The sequence below is a fragment of the Antechinus flavipes genome, chromosome 1, assembly GCF_016432865.1.
Source record: "Antechinus flavipes isolate AdamAnt ecotype Samford, QLD, Australia chromosome 1, AdamAnt_v2, whole genome shotgun sequence".
Classification (NCBI taxonomy): domain Eukaryota; kingdom Metazoa; phylum Chordata; class Mammalia; order Dasyuromorphia; family Dasyuridae; genus Antechinus; species Antechinus flavipes.
Window position 1 is genome coordinate 611,032,228 of NC_067398.1, and position 15,382 is coordinate 611,047,609.

Below are 15,382 nucleotides of genomic sequence, written 5' to 3' on the forward strand. Positions count from 1 at the left end.
ATTACTCAGGTTGTTGAACCAGATCCATAAATCAATAACTAATCATACAGGATCTAGACTCACCTAAGTTGTTGAAGCATATTTGTCCTCTTCCTTTACAAATTTAGAGAGAGAAATGTAAAATTTCTTTCCCTTTACATTCTTAAGCCACTTCACAAGTAAGTGGCTAAATTGTGCAAATAATAAAATCCCTGAAGTGATCACTTTATTCAAATTTTACTGCATATTTCTATTGAGCCGCAATCAATGACCATATTTTATATTATTATAACTTTTAATAGTACAAATTCATTTTGTTGTTCACACTAATGGGGGCTTAACTTTATTAGCACATCTGTACCTTTTTTATTTTCTTTTATTCCTGATATCACTTACCTTGACAGTGCCCTTCACAATGCTCTAAGACTTTGAATTGCAGAATAGTTGCTGATTAGAACTGATAAAGGGAATTTCCTCATTGGAAGTTCCCAACTTCAAAGAAATTCCAAAAACAGGTCTTGGTCCATTCCAAAATGTATATATATCCTAAAACCATTGCTATCATCTTATTTTTTCTTTCATTAAATTTTTTAAATTAACAAGTGCTTATTTTCTCTTTCCCAATTCTATTCCCTACTCCAGAAAAGAAATCTTTATAATAAATATATATAGTTAATAAAAACAAATTTCAACATTAATCATGTCCCAAAATTCCATCACTCTCTTTTGACTGTGTCCCCTTACAATAATCTTCAGAACAACTTTGAAACTTTCAAATGATTGATCACTACTATTTTATAATGTATGATAAGTGCAACTTTATTTAAAAAGAAAAAAAAAATCTAAATTTCACCAACTCACAGAAATAAGCAATATCATTATACTAGGATCAGGCTTGATAAGAGTCAAAGGTACTATCTCTTATTATAATGAAGCTGTTCTGAAACTTGCCCCATAACTGGCTTGCATTCAGCTGACCAAAGTGATGAGTAAGGGAAGGAAGAGATGAATACAATTGCCCAGTATCTTTGTAAGCTTCAAGTACTTCTACCATCTGTATGCTATGTCTATCAGATTTAAGTAGTTTGAGTTGTTACCCATTCAAGCATTCAAGCAGCAGAAAGGAACTGCATCCACAAACCTTTTCCAATTCCCAATGACCTATTCTTGCCCCATGCCACAACTTCAGGAATGAGTCAGGGAATCTTCAGCAATCCCTTGACTGTTCTATTTCTGGCCTCATACTATTATTCTCAGACTGTACCCAGAGCACAACTGTTCAGTTTGTATCCTATATCCTACTTTTATGGGCAATTGGGGAATCTATCTTCATTCTGAATCTTCTAACTTTTAAATGTCATCCTGCTTTTGACCCATGTAGACACTGAGTTCTATAAACTAACACGATATATGATGAATGCTTAGGAATTTCATATTATTTCACAATATCTATTTGAATGGGATCATTTTAGTTCTGTTATTTAATCCCAGCATCACCTCTTAGTGATATGGTAAAAGATAATGTTTAGAAAACGGGTCAGAAATGAGTGATGCAACAATAGGATTATTCATGAAGACCTTGCAAAAGTCTTTGTATCAAATAAACTCATTCAAATTTTAATGATCTCATGTATTTTTTAAAGGAAAGGTTGTTATCTATCAGAGGAAAGTCATTTTTAGTGTTTTTGAAAAAAAAAAAATAAATGCTGCAAATATTCACTCCCACACAGGTTTGTGAAAACAATGGGAACAACAACTTTTCCAATTTCTACAATACTCTGCATTTTTTTCCTGGAGTCACAATTTGACTGTTAAACAAAATTAAGACTGGATAAAAACTTGTAAGACTTATTTTTGTTTTCAGTCTATTGATAGAAAATATAGTGGGTGAAAAAATACTCTTTTAGGAATAAAAAAGGCAGTATTATATAATAAAAGCAGGCTTCAAAATCGGAAAGACCTAAGTTAGAGTCCTTTCTGATTATATCTTAACTTTTCAATGCCCCAGGCAACTCTCTTAGATGGTAAATTGCAAAACAAACACCAGAGTCAGTTAAAGGGAAATTTCTTTACTAGGGGTCCCTATGCCAATAGTATCAAGATCAAATATTAATGGGGTCATTAAATGCACATAATAATCTTGTAAGCACACACCAACTTAGAAAACTATATATTAACATTATCTATGTTCAACAATATTTTTATTATTCTTGCTAAATATTTTCTAATTATAATCTGATTCAAGCAGCACTTAGAGGCATTGTAGTAATAAGAGACCACACACTTAATTACATAAGGAAATCACAATCACAAATCTAATCTGTTAAAAGAAATTCTAAAGTAATCCCATTACCATGGTTCTTGTTTGTTGTGATTTCATTGATATAGGGAACTCCCAGACAAGGAAACTTCCTCATAAATTCCATTTATTCTTTCCTCTGCAATTTATAAACCTAGAGGATTGTCACTGAGAAGTTAATTGACTTGTTCCGTGTCACAAAACCTATCAAGTTGCTCCTAAAGACTATATACCCATATCAAACTTTAAATTAGCCTTATTCAGAGCATTTTCTGATTATGGGATGTCATACACCTGAGTCACAGGAATGAGGCTGACTATGAGACAACCAAAAGCAAGAGGGAAGGGATGATCCAAACAATAGTTCAATCAGAATACCCTCTTATTTTTGCCCTTATCCAACAAAGGCATTCTTAAAAAAGTAAAATTCCAGATCTGAGTGATGGCAGATCCGGGAGGCAACATTTAAGCTTAAAAACACCCAGCATGCCATCCAGCCCAACCTACTGCAGGAATGTTCTTTCTTTCCAGTTTTGTTCATTCCCATTTCCAGTGTTTGGGATAGTGCTCCCAACCTGTTCCTCCCATTCTTCTTGGTTTTTAAGCCAAATATTTCCTGACATTAAGAAATAAGGATTGAAATGGGTATAGGCTGAAGTTGTATGGTCTCCTTTCTAGATAGTTGTTAAAAACAGAATAGATTATCATATCTGGGGTTGGTTTTAATGTGATGGGGGGGGGGGGGAGAAGACAAGGGAAAGATATAAATAATCTTTCAACATTCTCTCCAACCATAAGGGATTATAATGATAGTTTCCTTTCAGTCATACCTTCTTATAACAAGATAAGAATTCTTCTTTCTTCTTGCTGCTTCCAACATTACATTTAGCAAAATAACATGAATACAACCCAGCTATTGAGTTGTCTGAATCAAGTCTCTAATCATCTTCGTGGACACTATTTTTTTTTTAATTTTCTCTAAACTCTCAACAATATCATTTCCCCCTAGCATCAGTCAGAATAAGTCCATGACAAGTCTTTTTGTTTGTTTAATTCAGCATTTTGGAAACGGCTGACTCCACAATGAAGGGACCTCTTAGAAAGACTTCACATGCATCTTCCATCAATCTAAAATAGCCTTTGTAGAAATGACCTCATAAACTATAAAGCTACATTTTGTACTTTAAATAGACATAAAATAAAATTTTAAATTCTATTTCCCAGACATCCAGATTGCAGGACAGGGATATTGGACTATATATATACATACATATACACAAACACACATACACACATATATATAACACCTCACCACAACAACCCTATGAAATTAATACCATGGATATTATGGTCTCTATTTTACTTAATAAGAAAAGAAAGAAAGATTCAAACCCACATCCAAACTTCTTCCTACTTATGCCAAATTACCTTTTTAGGAAAGATTTTATTTAAAAAAAAAAAAAAAAGCTTAATCACCACTATTAAAATGTTTATCATAGTATCATAGAATTGGTGGACTGGAAGGGACCTGTAAGGTTTATTGAATCAAATTCCCTCTTTTCATAGGCAAGGAAAGTAAGTCTCAGAGAGGAGAAAGAGTGGCCAAGATTATACAGGAAATGAGTGGTACAGATGGGCCTTTAACCCAATTCCTGTGAATCTCCTTACAATTTGTTTCTCCTAAACCATAATTTTAACAAAACTTCTTTTTTTCAAAGAACTTTCAAGTTAAGCACATCAACTATCGTTGCTGTTGTGGAATCATTTCAGTCATGTCCAGCTCCCCTAATCAATAAACTCCACTGGCTGATTCTCTATAACCTCTAGAGTAAAAATCTAAACTTCTCTTTTTTGGCTGACCCTCACCTATTCTTCTAGTGTTATTCTATATTACTTCCCTTTCTATTCTATAATCTGGCCAACCTGGTCTTACAATTATTCTTTTTGTGTTATAGTCCATCTGCCATTTCTGTGTCTGTGTTGCCTATTCCCCATACCTAGAATTCACTTTCTCACCTTGGCCTCTTAGAATCCCTTATTCTCTTCAAGACTTATCTTGAAGACTTGAAGACTTATTCAAGAAAATCAATGCACTCATAATTACTACCTTTCATGACCCTCATCCCCAACTATTATTGCTCCCCACACTAAACTGCCTTTTTAAATATATATTTTCTCTGTATATAATTAAGTTCATGTTATTTCCCCTGATAGAATATAAGCTCTTTGAGGAGAGGCAGATTGATTCTATATCTCCAACAGCTAACATAGTGTTTGGGTCATAAAAGTCATTTAATAAATGATTTTTTAAAATAAATGTTTGTTGATTGGTTGAAATCCAGCATTTATACCAAAAATGTTCTAAAGATTTATCTTTAGATATCTGAAATATCAGAATATATACAGGAGGGTTACACCATCTCTGCTTTTCTTTAATCTGCAGCTAAAATCCTCCCCTCTACTCCATTATTCCTAATATTTTCTCTAAGATATGAAATCTATCTTGCACATAATCTATTTGTACATAGTTATTTGGGACAACCAACTGGTATTAGATAGCATGCTAGCATAAATTGTAAGAATTCAGTAATACCTGAATTCAAATGCAGCCTCAGATGTTTACTAGTATGTGACGCTAGGCAAATCATTTAACCCTGTTTGCCTCAGTTCCTCATTAGTAAAAATGAGCTAGAGAAGGAAATGGGAAACTAGTCTATTATCTTTGCCCACCCTCCTAAAAAAAAAAAAAACACAAATGGGGTCACAGAGAGTTGTACATACCTGAAACAACTCAATGACCATAAAACATAAACACAAAATTGTCCAAATATTAAACCACCCAGTAGACTGTGAGTTCCTTGAGAACAGGGATGCTCTTGCCTTTCTTTGTATCCCTAATCCTTAGCATAGTGACAAACACATTGTACGCACTTAATACATGTTTGCTGACTGACAGAAAGCATGCAAATCAATGCACTCATAATTATTATGCCTCTTAAAGACTTAAAACTCAAGTATCCTATTAGTTTTCCAATTCAGAAGATCACATTCTGCTGGCCTAAATTCTTCTTAACTTCTTTACTAGATTTCATATAAAACCCCATGGAGTATTTAGTAAATTTGGTAGATTTTCACCATTGCATTTAATCAGCATTTTTGAGTGCCCTCTATGTATGTGGCACTGTGCAAGACAATGGAGACAATGTTACAATGACCAGGACACAATCTCTGCCTTAATCTTCTTAGTTTTAGTCTTTCTTTTCTACCACCATCATTTAAAACAATAATTATTTTTCATCAAAAGGCACAAAATTAAAATGATTATAATCATTCTTCCCCTGTACTTTTCTATATTTCTTGAATAAAAGTTCTCAAAGTTGATTTGGAGTCAGGGACCTGAATTTGAATCCTAACTCTCTCTGTGTGATCTTAGGAAAGTTAATTGACCTCTGTAAGCCTCAGTTTTTCCTTCTATCAAAAAAAGGTGTCAGACTAGATGGCCTCTAAGATGCTACCTCTAGCTAGAAAGTGACCTTAGACACCTTAGATAACCTCTCCTTCTAAAAGATAAATCTTTGATCTGGGATTTGAAACCATGTCCTTTGATTCTGAATTCAGATGCAAACTATCTTTTCATCCACATTATTTTCTGCAGCATATTATTTTCAATTATATCCCTAAATTTCACTCATAAATTTATTTACACTTCCTATAAGACTGCTAAAGATGATGAATGGATCAGCCTAATCTTTCTTCCCTTAAATATCTGCCCACTGGTGGATAAATTACTATTTATCATCCAAAATTAAAAAGCATAATCAATTTGAACCTAAAGAGCAAAAGAACCAAATCTTATTCTTGAGTGAGGGGGAAAAAAGACAAAAATCTCATTGCTTGAGTCCCATCTTCCTGCCCTCATTGTCAAAACAGTCTCTTCCTGGAAGGATTTCAGGAATCTATGGTACAGGCCCTCTGTTGAGCTTACATGATTTTTCATTAAGATTTGCTCACTTTACAGTAGATCACTCTTGTAAATTTACTAAATTTTCAGCTTATCATCGTTTTTGTCATACAAAGTCTATGTTTCTTCTAAAATTCTTATTCAATTGTCACTTCCAATGGTTCACAATAAAGCAACAATAAGTCTACCCTACAAATTTGCTAGTTAATTAATTATAAATACTATTTGTTTGTACTGTCCTAGTTTTTAAATTAATACTCTGACCAGAGCCAGCACGTGCCAAACATTCTTAGCAACTGGCAAAGGGTTTGGGGGGTTTTATTTTTTTGTTTTTGTTTTTGCTTTTGCTTTTGCTTTTGCTTTTTTGTTTTTATTTTTTGTTTGTTTGTTTGTTTTGTTTGTTTGTTTTTTGCAAAGATCTGCCCCTGTTTGCTAAAGAAGAGGTGGTACGGTTTTGAATGGACCATCCCACTTGAGTCAGTCTGAAGTTGGTAAGGGGCAAATGTCCTTCATCCTCATATTTGCTGTGATGTCCTAGAAGCTGTTGGTTTCCAAAGAAAATAAGGACATCTACCTCTCTGCCTAAGTAATCTAGGCCTAATGTGAATATTCAGACAGTCATGTTTTCTGATGCTAAGGCTTGGCTAGTGGTTCAGATATTATTATTTATAGAGATTATTTATAGAAGGCTCTTTCCAGACCTTGTGGCACTAAGAGTCTTCATGTCTCCTAAAGCTCTACCCTTTTACTGAATTACCAAAGTGATGCAAAACTTGGAGAAATAAACTCTTGTCTTTAAGTAGCAAGAGCAGCAGCAGAAAAAAAGCTGCTTTAAAAAAAACAAAAAGGTAGGCAAAACTGAAAAAGAAAGCATGGAACTCAAAAGTAACTTATCTTTAGTTTATCTTCTTGTGTATAGCTAAGCAATGTTTTAAACTTCTTAAGAGTCTAGTATAAGAGCTAGAGGAGTGTTCTTAATCTAGGATCCATGAACTGCTAAAAATATATATATGGATAACTATTTCAAAATAATTCATTGTAATCCTAAGTATTTTATTTTATGCATTTAACAGCATCACTCTGAAAAGGTGTTCTTAGGCTTCACCAGACTGTGTAAAGAGTCCATCATATAAATAGGGTTGAAGACTCCTACTCTAGAATAACAAATTTAACTAATTTAATTTAATAAATTGGTAAGTCAAAAAAGAAATCTTAGTTTCTTTGTTTTCCTGGATAGATTTCAGCTCCTCCCTTGAAGCTGCCATAACAACTCCTCAATGAATGTTGATTTTCCCAGAAATGACAGGGCCAATAGCAATATCAATTCCATAATTCTGTTAACTGTTTCTTTGTAACACATAAGAAAATAGTTGCTTGAAAACTAAATGTTTACAAGGATTAGTACTGCTGGCCTATATTTTAAAGGAAATAGAATCTTTTCAAAACCTTGTGACATATACTTTTAAGCAATGAATGTTAGGTTTAAGAAGTACTTTTTTAAAAAGCAGCTTTTTAGCCTCAGTAGTATTTCTTATAAAGATAATGTTCATTGCTATTCATATAATTGATTTAAAATACAAGAGACAGAGACCATTCTTCTGAGTCCCCTAGAGGAGAAACTGGGGTCCCCAGGGAAACTTGTCCAGAGTCAACAATTCATCTATAACAGACTTAGAGATTAACATAAGGCACTGATAAGTTAAACCCATACTCATTGTGTTACAAACAGGACCTGAACTCAGATCTTTACAACTCAAAAGCTGGCACCTTATACTGCCTTAATATTTGTGGCAAAAAAGGAGAAATGGGGGCTGAGGAAGAAGGGGGAAATAGGGGATCTTTGCTATGATATATAGAAACTCAGGATAAAATAATATGAATAAGAAGATAAAAATTTTAGACCTTAGATACTGTCTAAACCAACTTCCTAAGAAAAGGAAATTAAGGTCTAGAATGGTTCAATGACCTGTCTAAAATCATACAGTAGGGATTGAGAACCAGTCCTCCTCATGATATAGTGGACAGAGCACTGATCTCTGGGTCAACAAGATTTGGGTTTGAATATTGCTTCAAATAGTTCCTAGCTGGCCAAATCACTTAACCTTCCTGAGCCTCAGTTTCCTCATTTGTAAAATGATGGGATCTGGACTTAAGATTTAAGATCCCCTAAATTTGTGAGCCTATGACTCCTAGTCCAATTTGTCTTCCACTACTACTTCTCATGACACTTCCTCAAGGATCAGTCATGTTGAAATGAGCCAAACTAGTTGAGTTTGCACATTAGTTAATAAAAGCATTGCATTTTTTTTCCTTTAAAATTCATTTTATATAATAAATATATTTGTTTACAATATATATACAATATATACACTTGTATAAAGTCCTCTGAAGAAAATGAAAGCAAAAAAACAAAACAAAAAAACCCACCCTAGAATATGATTGCAGCAGCTTCTGTGGAACCCTTCAACCTTGTGAAGGTAAGGTTCCCTTTCCTCTACAGCTACTGTGAGTATTAATGGGAGTCATACATGTCTAAACAGAACATTTGTTACCAATAAAAACAAGTCCTCTAGCCCAGCATTGTACCTTCTGCTCCTCTCCCCTCCCCTGCTCTTTCTAACAGTAGACAATTCATTTTGTCCATTTGCCTCACTGGCCACACGATTTTTATGATCTCAGCTTTCCTACTCAACCCTCTCCACCCCTACCCCCCACTCCCAACCTAATATTATTCTTTCAACCCTCTGGCATGACTCAGAAGAAACTTAGTTGATGTAAAAGAAGTCTGTGTAGTCCCTTATCCTATTCACCATAAACAGATTAATAATCAAACTTAGAGCCTAGCCAAATCAAGACAGGTGGTGGTCTTAGAGGTTAGAACTGTCAAGAAACATGGGTACATTATGCATAGAATTACCAGAAAAAGAGAAAAACATGCTGAAATGTCAGGTAAAGTCCAGAAAATATTGCCCCCTAGGGTACCCATTACTTAAAATGTAATTTTTTATTTATAAAACCATCAGCAGCTCCAATTTCCAGGAAATTAACCAACTCATTACTTAAGACCTGGTCAGCTAAGCCCCTCACCATACACAAGGAGCTCCTTTATCGCAGCTCTCAAACTGTCTGTGGACTAGCATATTGTAAAAGGAAACTTTTCCCCTCTCTTCAGTTCTAGTAATTAAGTCAAGGGACACATTTATAGCCTCCCTTCCTTATGCCACAGGAAAGAAAATGGAGACAAGTTTATCCCTGGAAACTCTTTTGAATTCCTTCTGTATTTAAGTTCTTTTTTTCTATTCTAAATAAATCTTGATTTCATGAAATCCCACATATCTCAAACTTGGTAAAAAGACATCACTTGTATATTCATTATTTACTGTCTCTTCTCCCCACATCAGGAAACTCTTACAGAAGAAAAGTTGGAGGGAGTGAGGGAATCAACCAGCCAGCACACAACTACCTAACAGCCTATGGAGACCAGGTACCTCCAGTCTTAAAGCATCACCTGTTCTCACCATCCATAGGCTGTAGTAGTTTGGAGGAACCGTCAGCCGACAGCTGTCTTTTGGTTCATCCATAACATTCAAAAACATTGTAGCCTTAAATATCACATCACCAGAAATTTTACAGACATAATTTTGCTTATTCTTTTTAGTCTTCACCCAGCAATAACTAAATACCTGTAATCTGTCACTTTTCCCATCTGTTTCAGGCTAAAATCTAGGTCAAAGCTGAGTATTTTGCAGCATGAGATTTTCTTTCAAAGAGGACAACTTTGCACCAAGAAAACCACTGACAAAAAGAGATGGAGAATTTGAAGAGATGCTATTATAGGTCATTTACCTGAGAGAGGACCCTCCTCCCATTCTTCAGCTCTCTTAATTCGGTTTGTGGCAAATCCTACACAGGCATATATTCCGATGGCAAAAATGAATAAGGAGATTACCTGGGGAAGTAAAAGACCAAAGAGTCAAATACTCTTATAGCTGGCTAGAAGTCAAGTCCTATAGCATTTAAGGGTCAGAACATCACAGCTCAATCCCTATAGCTTTTCAAACACATCATCAAATGCCATTCTCTGTTTCACACATTCACAACTCTGCAAGAATTTGTTTAATTAAGCAAGTGAGAAGAAAGCATTTCATTTGATAGCCTGTCCTTCAGGAGGCAGTGGAAGGGTCTCCTTCCCATAGAAATGCCTTTTCTTGCCCCGTACCTGGTGTGCCTGGAGAATGTTTCTCTTTGCCATGGTAGAGAATTCTTGGAAAGCCTTTTTTTGCTGTAAGTTGTTCTCTTTTTTCTCTACACTGAATGCCGGGCTCTTTGCTCTCTGAGTCCAGTCTATTAGCTACAACTAATCCCACCTGGGGAGGTTGACAGGCTCATTTGATTTGCCAAGGGCCTGATTTCATCATGGTTCACTCACAAATCCCAGCTCTGAGTACAAGAGGCTTCCAGCATCATCCTTCTTTTCCCCTCCCCCTTGCCCTTCCCCCCCCCCCCCCATACACATACACACACAGACACACACACAGACACACACTCTTTTATGTGGTTTCCTCTGGCAACAAGAGGTTTTCTAATGTTGCTGTGGCCAATAACAGTTCATGTTCATCTTACTTTCCTCACAAAAACACGAGTAAAAAAGAAACCAAATGTATTTTATCCGATAAAAGTGAAACAGGGCTGGAGAAAGGAGAGAGAGGTTTGGTACCAGTTTCAAGCTTTGGAGATTTACAATGTAGTTATTCAAAGGCATTAATCTTGCAACTTTATTTTAAAAAAAAAAAACAAGGAAGCTTTTATAATTTATGACTAATAACTTGCTGATTTTACCATTTATTTGATTGGAGGAATTCAATTTTAATGTCCAAGTCCCAACTGCAAACCCCCCTTTTTTGTTCCTCATGATTTTCCAACTATTTCTCACTATGAAATCTCTTGGGACTGTAACCAGCCCTAGAGATAGCATTAGTTTTCCTCATATTGTTGTTATGGTTCAGGAGGAGCTTTATCAAATTACCAAGAATGCCAGCCAAGCTACACCAAGTCCTCCTTGCCTATCAGAAAGGACATAAAGACAGTTTCTCTCTCTCTCTCTCTCTCTTTCTCTCTCTCTCTCTCTCTCTCTCTCTCTCTCTCTCTCTCTCTCTCTCTCTCTCTCTCTCTCTCTCTCTCTCTCTCTCTCCTCTCTCTCTCTCTCTCTGTCTCTCTGTCTCTCTCTCTGTCTCTCTCTCTGTCTCTCTCTGTCTCTCTCTGTCTCTCTCTCTGTCTCTGTCTCTCTCTCTCTCTCTCTCTCTCTGTCTCTCTCTCTCTCTCTCTCTGTCTCTCTCTGTCTCTCTCTCTCTCTGTCTCTCTCTCTCTCTCTGTCTCTCTCTTTCTCTCTCTTTCTGTCTCTCTGTCTCTGTCTCTCTGTTTCTTTCTCTCTCTCTCTCTCTCTCTCTCTCTCTCTCTCTCTCTCTCTCTCTCTCTCTCCACCACCCCCCCTCCTTTCTCAAAAGAAACTACCAGCTTGGGAAAAAAAAAAAAACAGCTTCATAAGCAGTTTCATTTAGGAAGGAAACTAGAGATGGATAGAATTATGATTCAAAGTATTGGTTTGCCAGTTATTCGTGGGGGTAAATTATCATTCAAGGCAAAGCAACCCAGCCCCTCAGGGATAAAGAAGTTTCTTTCACTGAGCTCTTTACCAACCAGTATATTTAAAGGAACAGTGTTTAAACTTAATCTTAAAATTTACTGAACAGAGGTTCAGATTAGTGATTAAAACAGGATCAGAGGAGCAATCAAGAGACTTTTATTAAGCACCAGAACTATGAGCTGGGAGCTGATCTAGAAGCTGGGGCTATAAAGACTAAAATGAAACAGTTCCTACCCTCAAGGTGCATACATTCAAATGTTTAAATTCAAAGATTCAGAGTTCTAGGGGTTCCTAAAATGTCCTCTCCCACTATTTTAGACAAAAGAACTAAGACTACAGAGATAATGAGTCATGACATGGTACAAAAAGCCCCAAATGAAGGAATACAACCGATTTTATTTCTATGAACATTAGTTTCCCTATTTGTTGAGTGAGAGAACTGAATTCTAAAATCCTTACTCAGTTCTAAAGCCTTTAATGGATAAAGTCTCTTCCAGATCCAAAAACACTTTAAAAAATCAGAGAATTGGGAATTTTTATTGTTGGGTTTTTTTTTTTTATTGCTTCTTTCAAATGATCACTACTAAAAGATTAAATGCATGTATGCATATGTAAATAAATCTCAGACCTGCCATTCAACAAATGACTCAGAGCTTTGATTATGTTCAAAAGATTGGAGTAGCCCAAAGGAACCACCACTTTTTTGACAAAAAGTGGCAATCTTGATGACCATCGTTTCATTAAATATTCGAAAATATGGTGGTGGCTTTTTGGAAACCAGAATATGTTTTCAAGCACTTTAAGAATTCACACTATCGCAGAGATAGTGGGTTACAAGTTCACTTAAAGACAAGCATTGATAGAAAAATAATAAGTTAATATTTGTATAGAACTTTAAGAATGTGGTTTCTTTTTTCCTCTTTTTATTATATATATTAATGAATATTGAAGGGATAAAACAAGCATTTCCACAACATTGTACAATAAAAAGATGATTTTATATGAACTACAAATCTATACAACTTGCTACTTCTGTCAAATATACAACAAAATTATTGGGTAAATTTCTTTTTTTCCCCTCATTTTTCTCTACCTTTCCCCCACTCCCACTATAGATGGCTATCATTAGAAACAAATATATATGAGTGTGTGTTTTTATATACACACATGTAAAATTATTATTTTAAATGTATATATATATATATCAGTTCTTTCTCTGGCAGCTAGTGTTTTACTGCAGAGAGTGTCTTACTTCAGATGTCCTCCATAGTTAATTCTGAGCATGATATCAATTAATCAATTCAACAAGTCTATGAAGTTGGTGCTTTAGCTATTAATATTCCCATTTTACACTTGAGGAAATTGAGGTTCAGAATAGTTAAGGGATTTGCCCCTGGTCATAGAGCTGGTAAGATTTCATTGTATGGGTTTTTCAATTTGGGGAAATTTGGTTAAGGTTTTAGAAAACCTTATGAAATATGCTGGAGTTCTCTGCCATTTGTGCTTAAAATCTAAGGTTATCATTGTAAATAAAAGACTGGCCTTATGATTCCATTGGTATGTGGAACACTTTTTTTCAATACATATTGGTAACCTGAAATCAGAGGGTCACCTAGAGCAGTAGTAATAGGCCCTAATGCCTGAGCTACTAATCTAAAATAGGAATTCCTACAGGCCGCATATTATTTTAGTTTAAAAATGTAATGTTATCTATGTTTTATTGTATTTTTATTTACTTTGTAAATATTTCCTAATTATGTATTCTTTAAAATCCATAAGCCTGTGTGTCTGACACACAGGCTGTATATTTGGTGTTTAAAGAAGTTGAATAACTTACCAAAGCTTCTTGATTTTCAAGGTCTACTACTTATCCACAACACAAGGATTCATCTGGCAATTTATCATGACAGATAAGCAAAAATACTAACAGAAAACAATGGTGGATAATGTAAAACTCATTACTATGCTCTTATAAAGATTTATAAGCTTTTCTTTGCATTAATCAATCATGAAATATTCATTAGGAACCTACTACATGCCAGGTGGCAGCTAGATAGCTCTGTGGATAGAGCCCTGGACCTGGAATCAGGAAGAACTGAGTTCAAATCCAACCTCACATATTGAGCAGTGTATGTGATTCTGAGTGAGTGACTTACGCTCTATTTTTCTTATCCACTGAAGAAGAAAATAACAAAGTATTCTAATATCTTTGCCAAGAAAACCCTATAATGAGGTCACAAAGAGTTAGACACAGCTGAACAGCTAACAAAAAAACAGCAGCTACTATACTAGGTACTAAAGATACAAGTGCAAAAAAATTAAACAATCCAGTCTAAGGAAAAAGCCTATATTCTAGTGGGGAAGACAAGAAGTATATAGAAAGATATTTAAAACACAAATATAAATTTAATAAATACAAATACATACAAAATCATTAAATACAATATAAATAAATGCATTGGAAAGAAGATACTAGCACTAGAATATGATAAATAGGTCCTTCAAGCAGAAGAAAATACATCACTACATACCCTAAAAGAAATCAAAGAAGAAAGAAAGGACCTACATTTACAAAATAAATGTATAGTTGTCTTTTTTGTGGTAGACAAAAATTTTAAACTAAGAAGGTATCCTCCTATCAGGAAATAGCTAAGCAAATTGTGGTATATGAACAATGGAATTTTTTTTTTGTTGATTGTTGAATCATTTCAATCATATCAAACTCTTTTTGAACCCATTTAAGGTTTTCTTAACAAATGTTGAAATGGTTTGCTATTTCCTTCTCCAGATCTTTTTACAGATGAGGAAATTGAGGCAAATAGAGTTATGTGACTTACTCAATCATATAGCTAGTATCTGAGATAAGATTTGAAAATTCAGGACCTTCTGACTCTAGGCCTGAATTCTGTCCACTCTACCTAGCCACCAAAGAATTGAATGTTATTGCTATATAAGAATGAAAAGGAAAACTGGGAAGTTTCTTTGTGAACTAGAATTAAACACAAGAAACTAGCTCAATCTATATAATGTCAACATTATAAAGAAAAACAATTTCAAATGACTTTAAAACTGACCAACACAATGAAAAATCACAATTCCAAAAGAATGAAGATGAAGTACACTGCTGCCAGAGAAATGATCATGCAGGAAGAGACAAACATTTTACAACATGACCAATGTGAGAATTTTTGTCAGCCAGTGTGTACACGTGTGTGGATGTGGATAAGTGTGGGTGTATGTGTACACAACGGGGGTTCGATTTTTTTTTATTTGCTCAGTGTGAGGGATGGAGGCCAGTGGGAAGGACCTATTATACAAGAAAAAATAAAAGCTAAGTAGTTGGAAAAATTGATGAATAGTAGAAGAGAAACTACATCAAAAACAAGCTCATTCAACACATTAATATTATTAATATGATTTTGTGCTAAGCATATTTATTTATGCTATTTTAATTTTTGTTAAGCATTGGTTTATACATTAATGAAACATTCTTTTTCAT

At 34.8% G+C, this 15,382-nt stretch overlaps 1 protein-coding gene across 3 annotated transcripts in view; it reads right to left on the bottom strand.

The window, feature by feature from the left end:
* The window catches only part of ENPP2 (ectonucleotide pyrophosphatase/phosphodiesterase 2), a 178,504-nt gene that overhangs the window by 115,754 nt on the left and 47,368 nt on the right, over window positions 1-15,382 (bottom strand). The window contains exons 1-2 of one of the 3 annotated variants that reach the window (XM_051971021.1): window positions 10,459-10,599; window positions 10,086-10,188 (exon numbers count right to left, since the gene is read on the bottom strand). In XM_051971021.1, coding sequence (XP_051826981.1) covers window positions 10,086-10,188; window positions 10,459-10,491 — 136 coding nt within the window. In that variant the 5' untranslated portion in view covers window positions 10,492-10,599. Of the gene's footprint in view, window positions 1-10,085; window positions 10,189-10,458; window positions 10,600-15,382 lie in introns of those variants that run through there. The other 2 variants (XM_051971023.1, XM_051971022.1) reach the window with 2 other exon arrangements.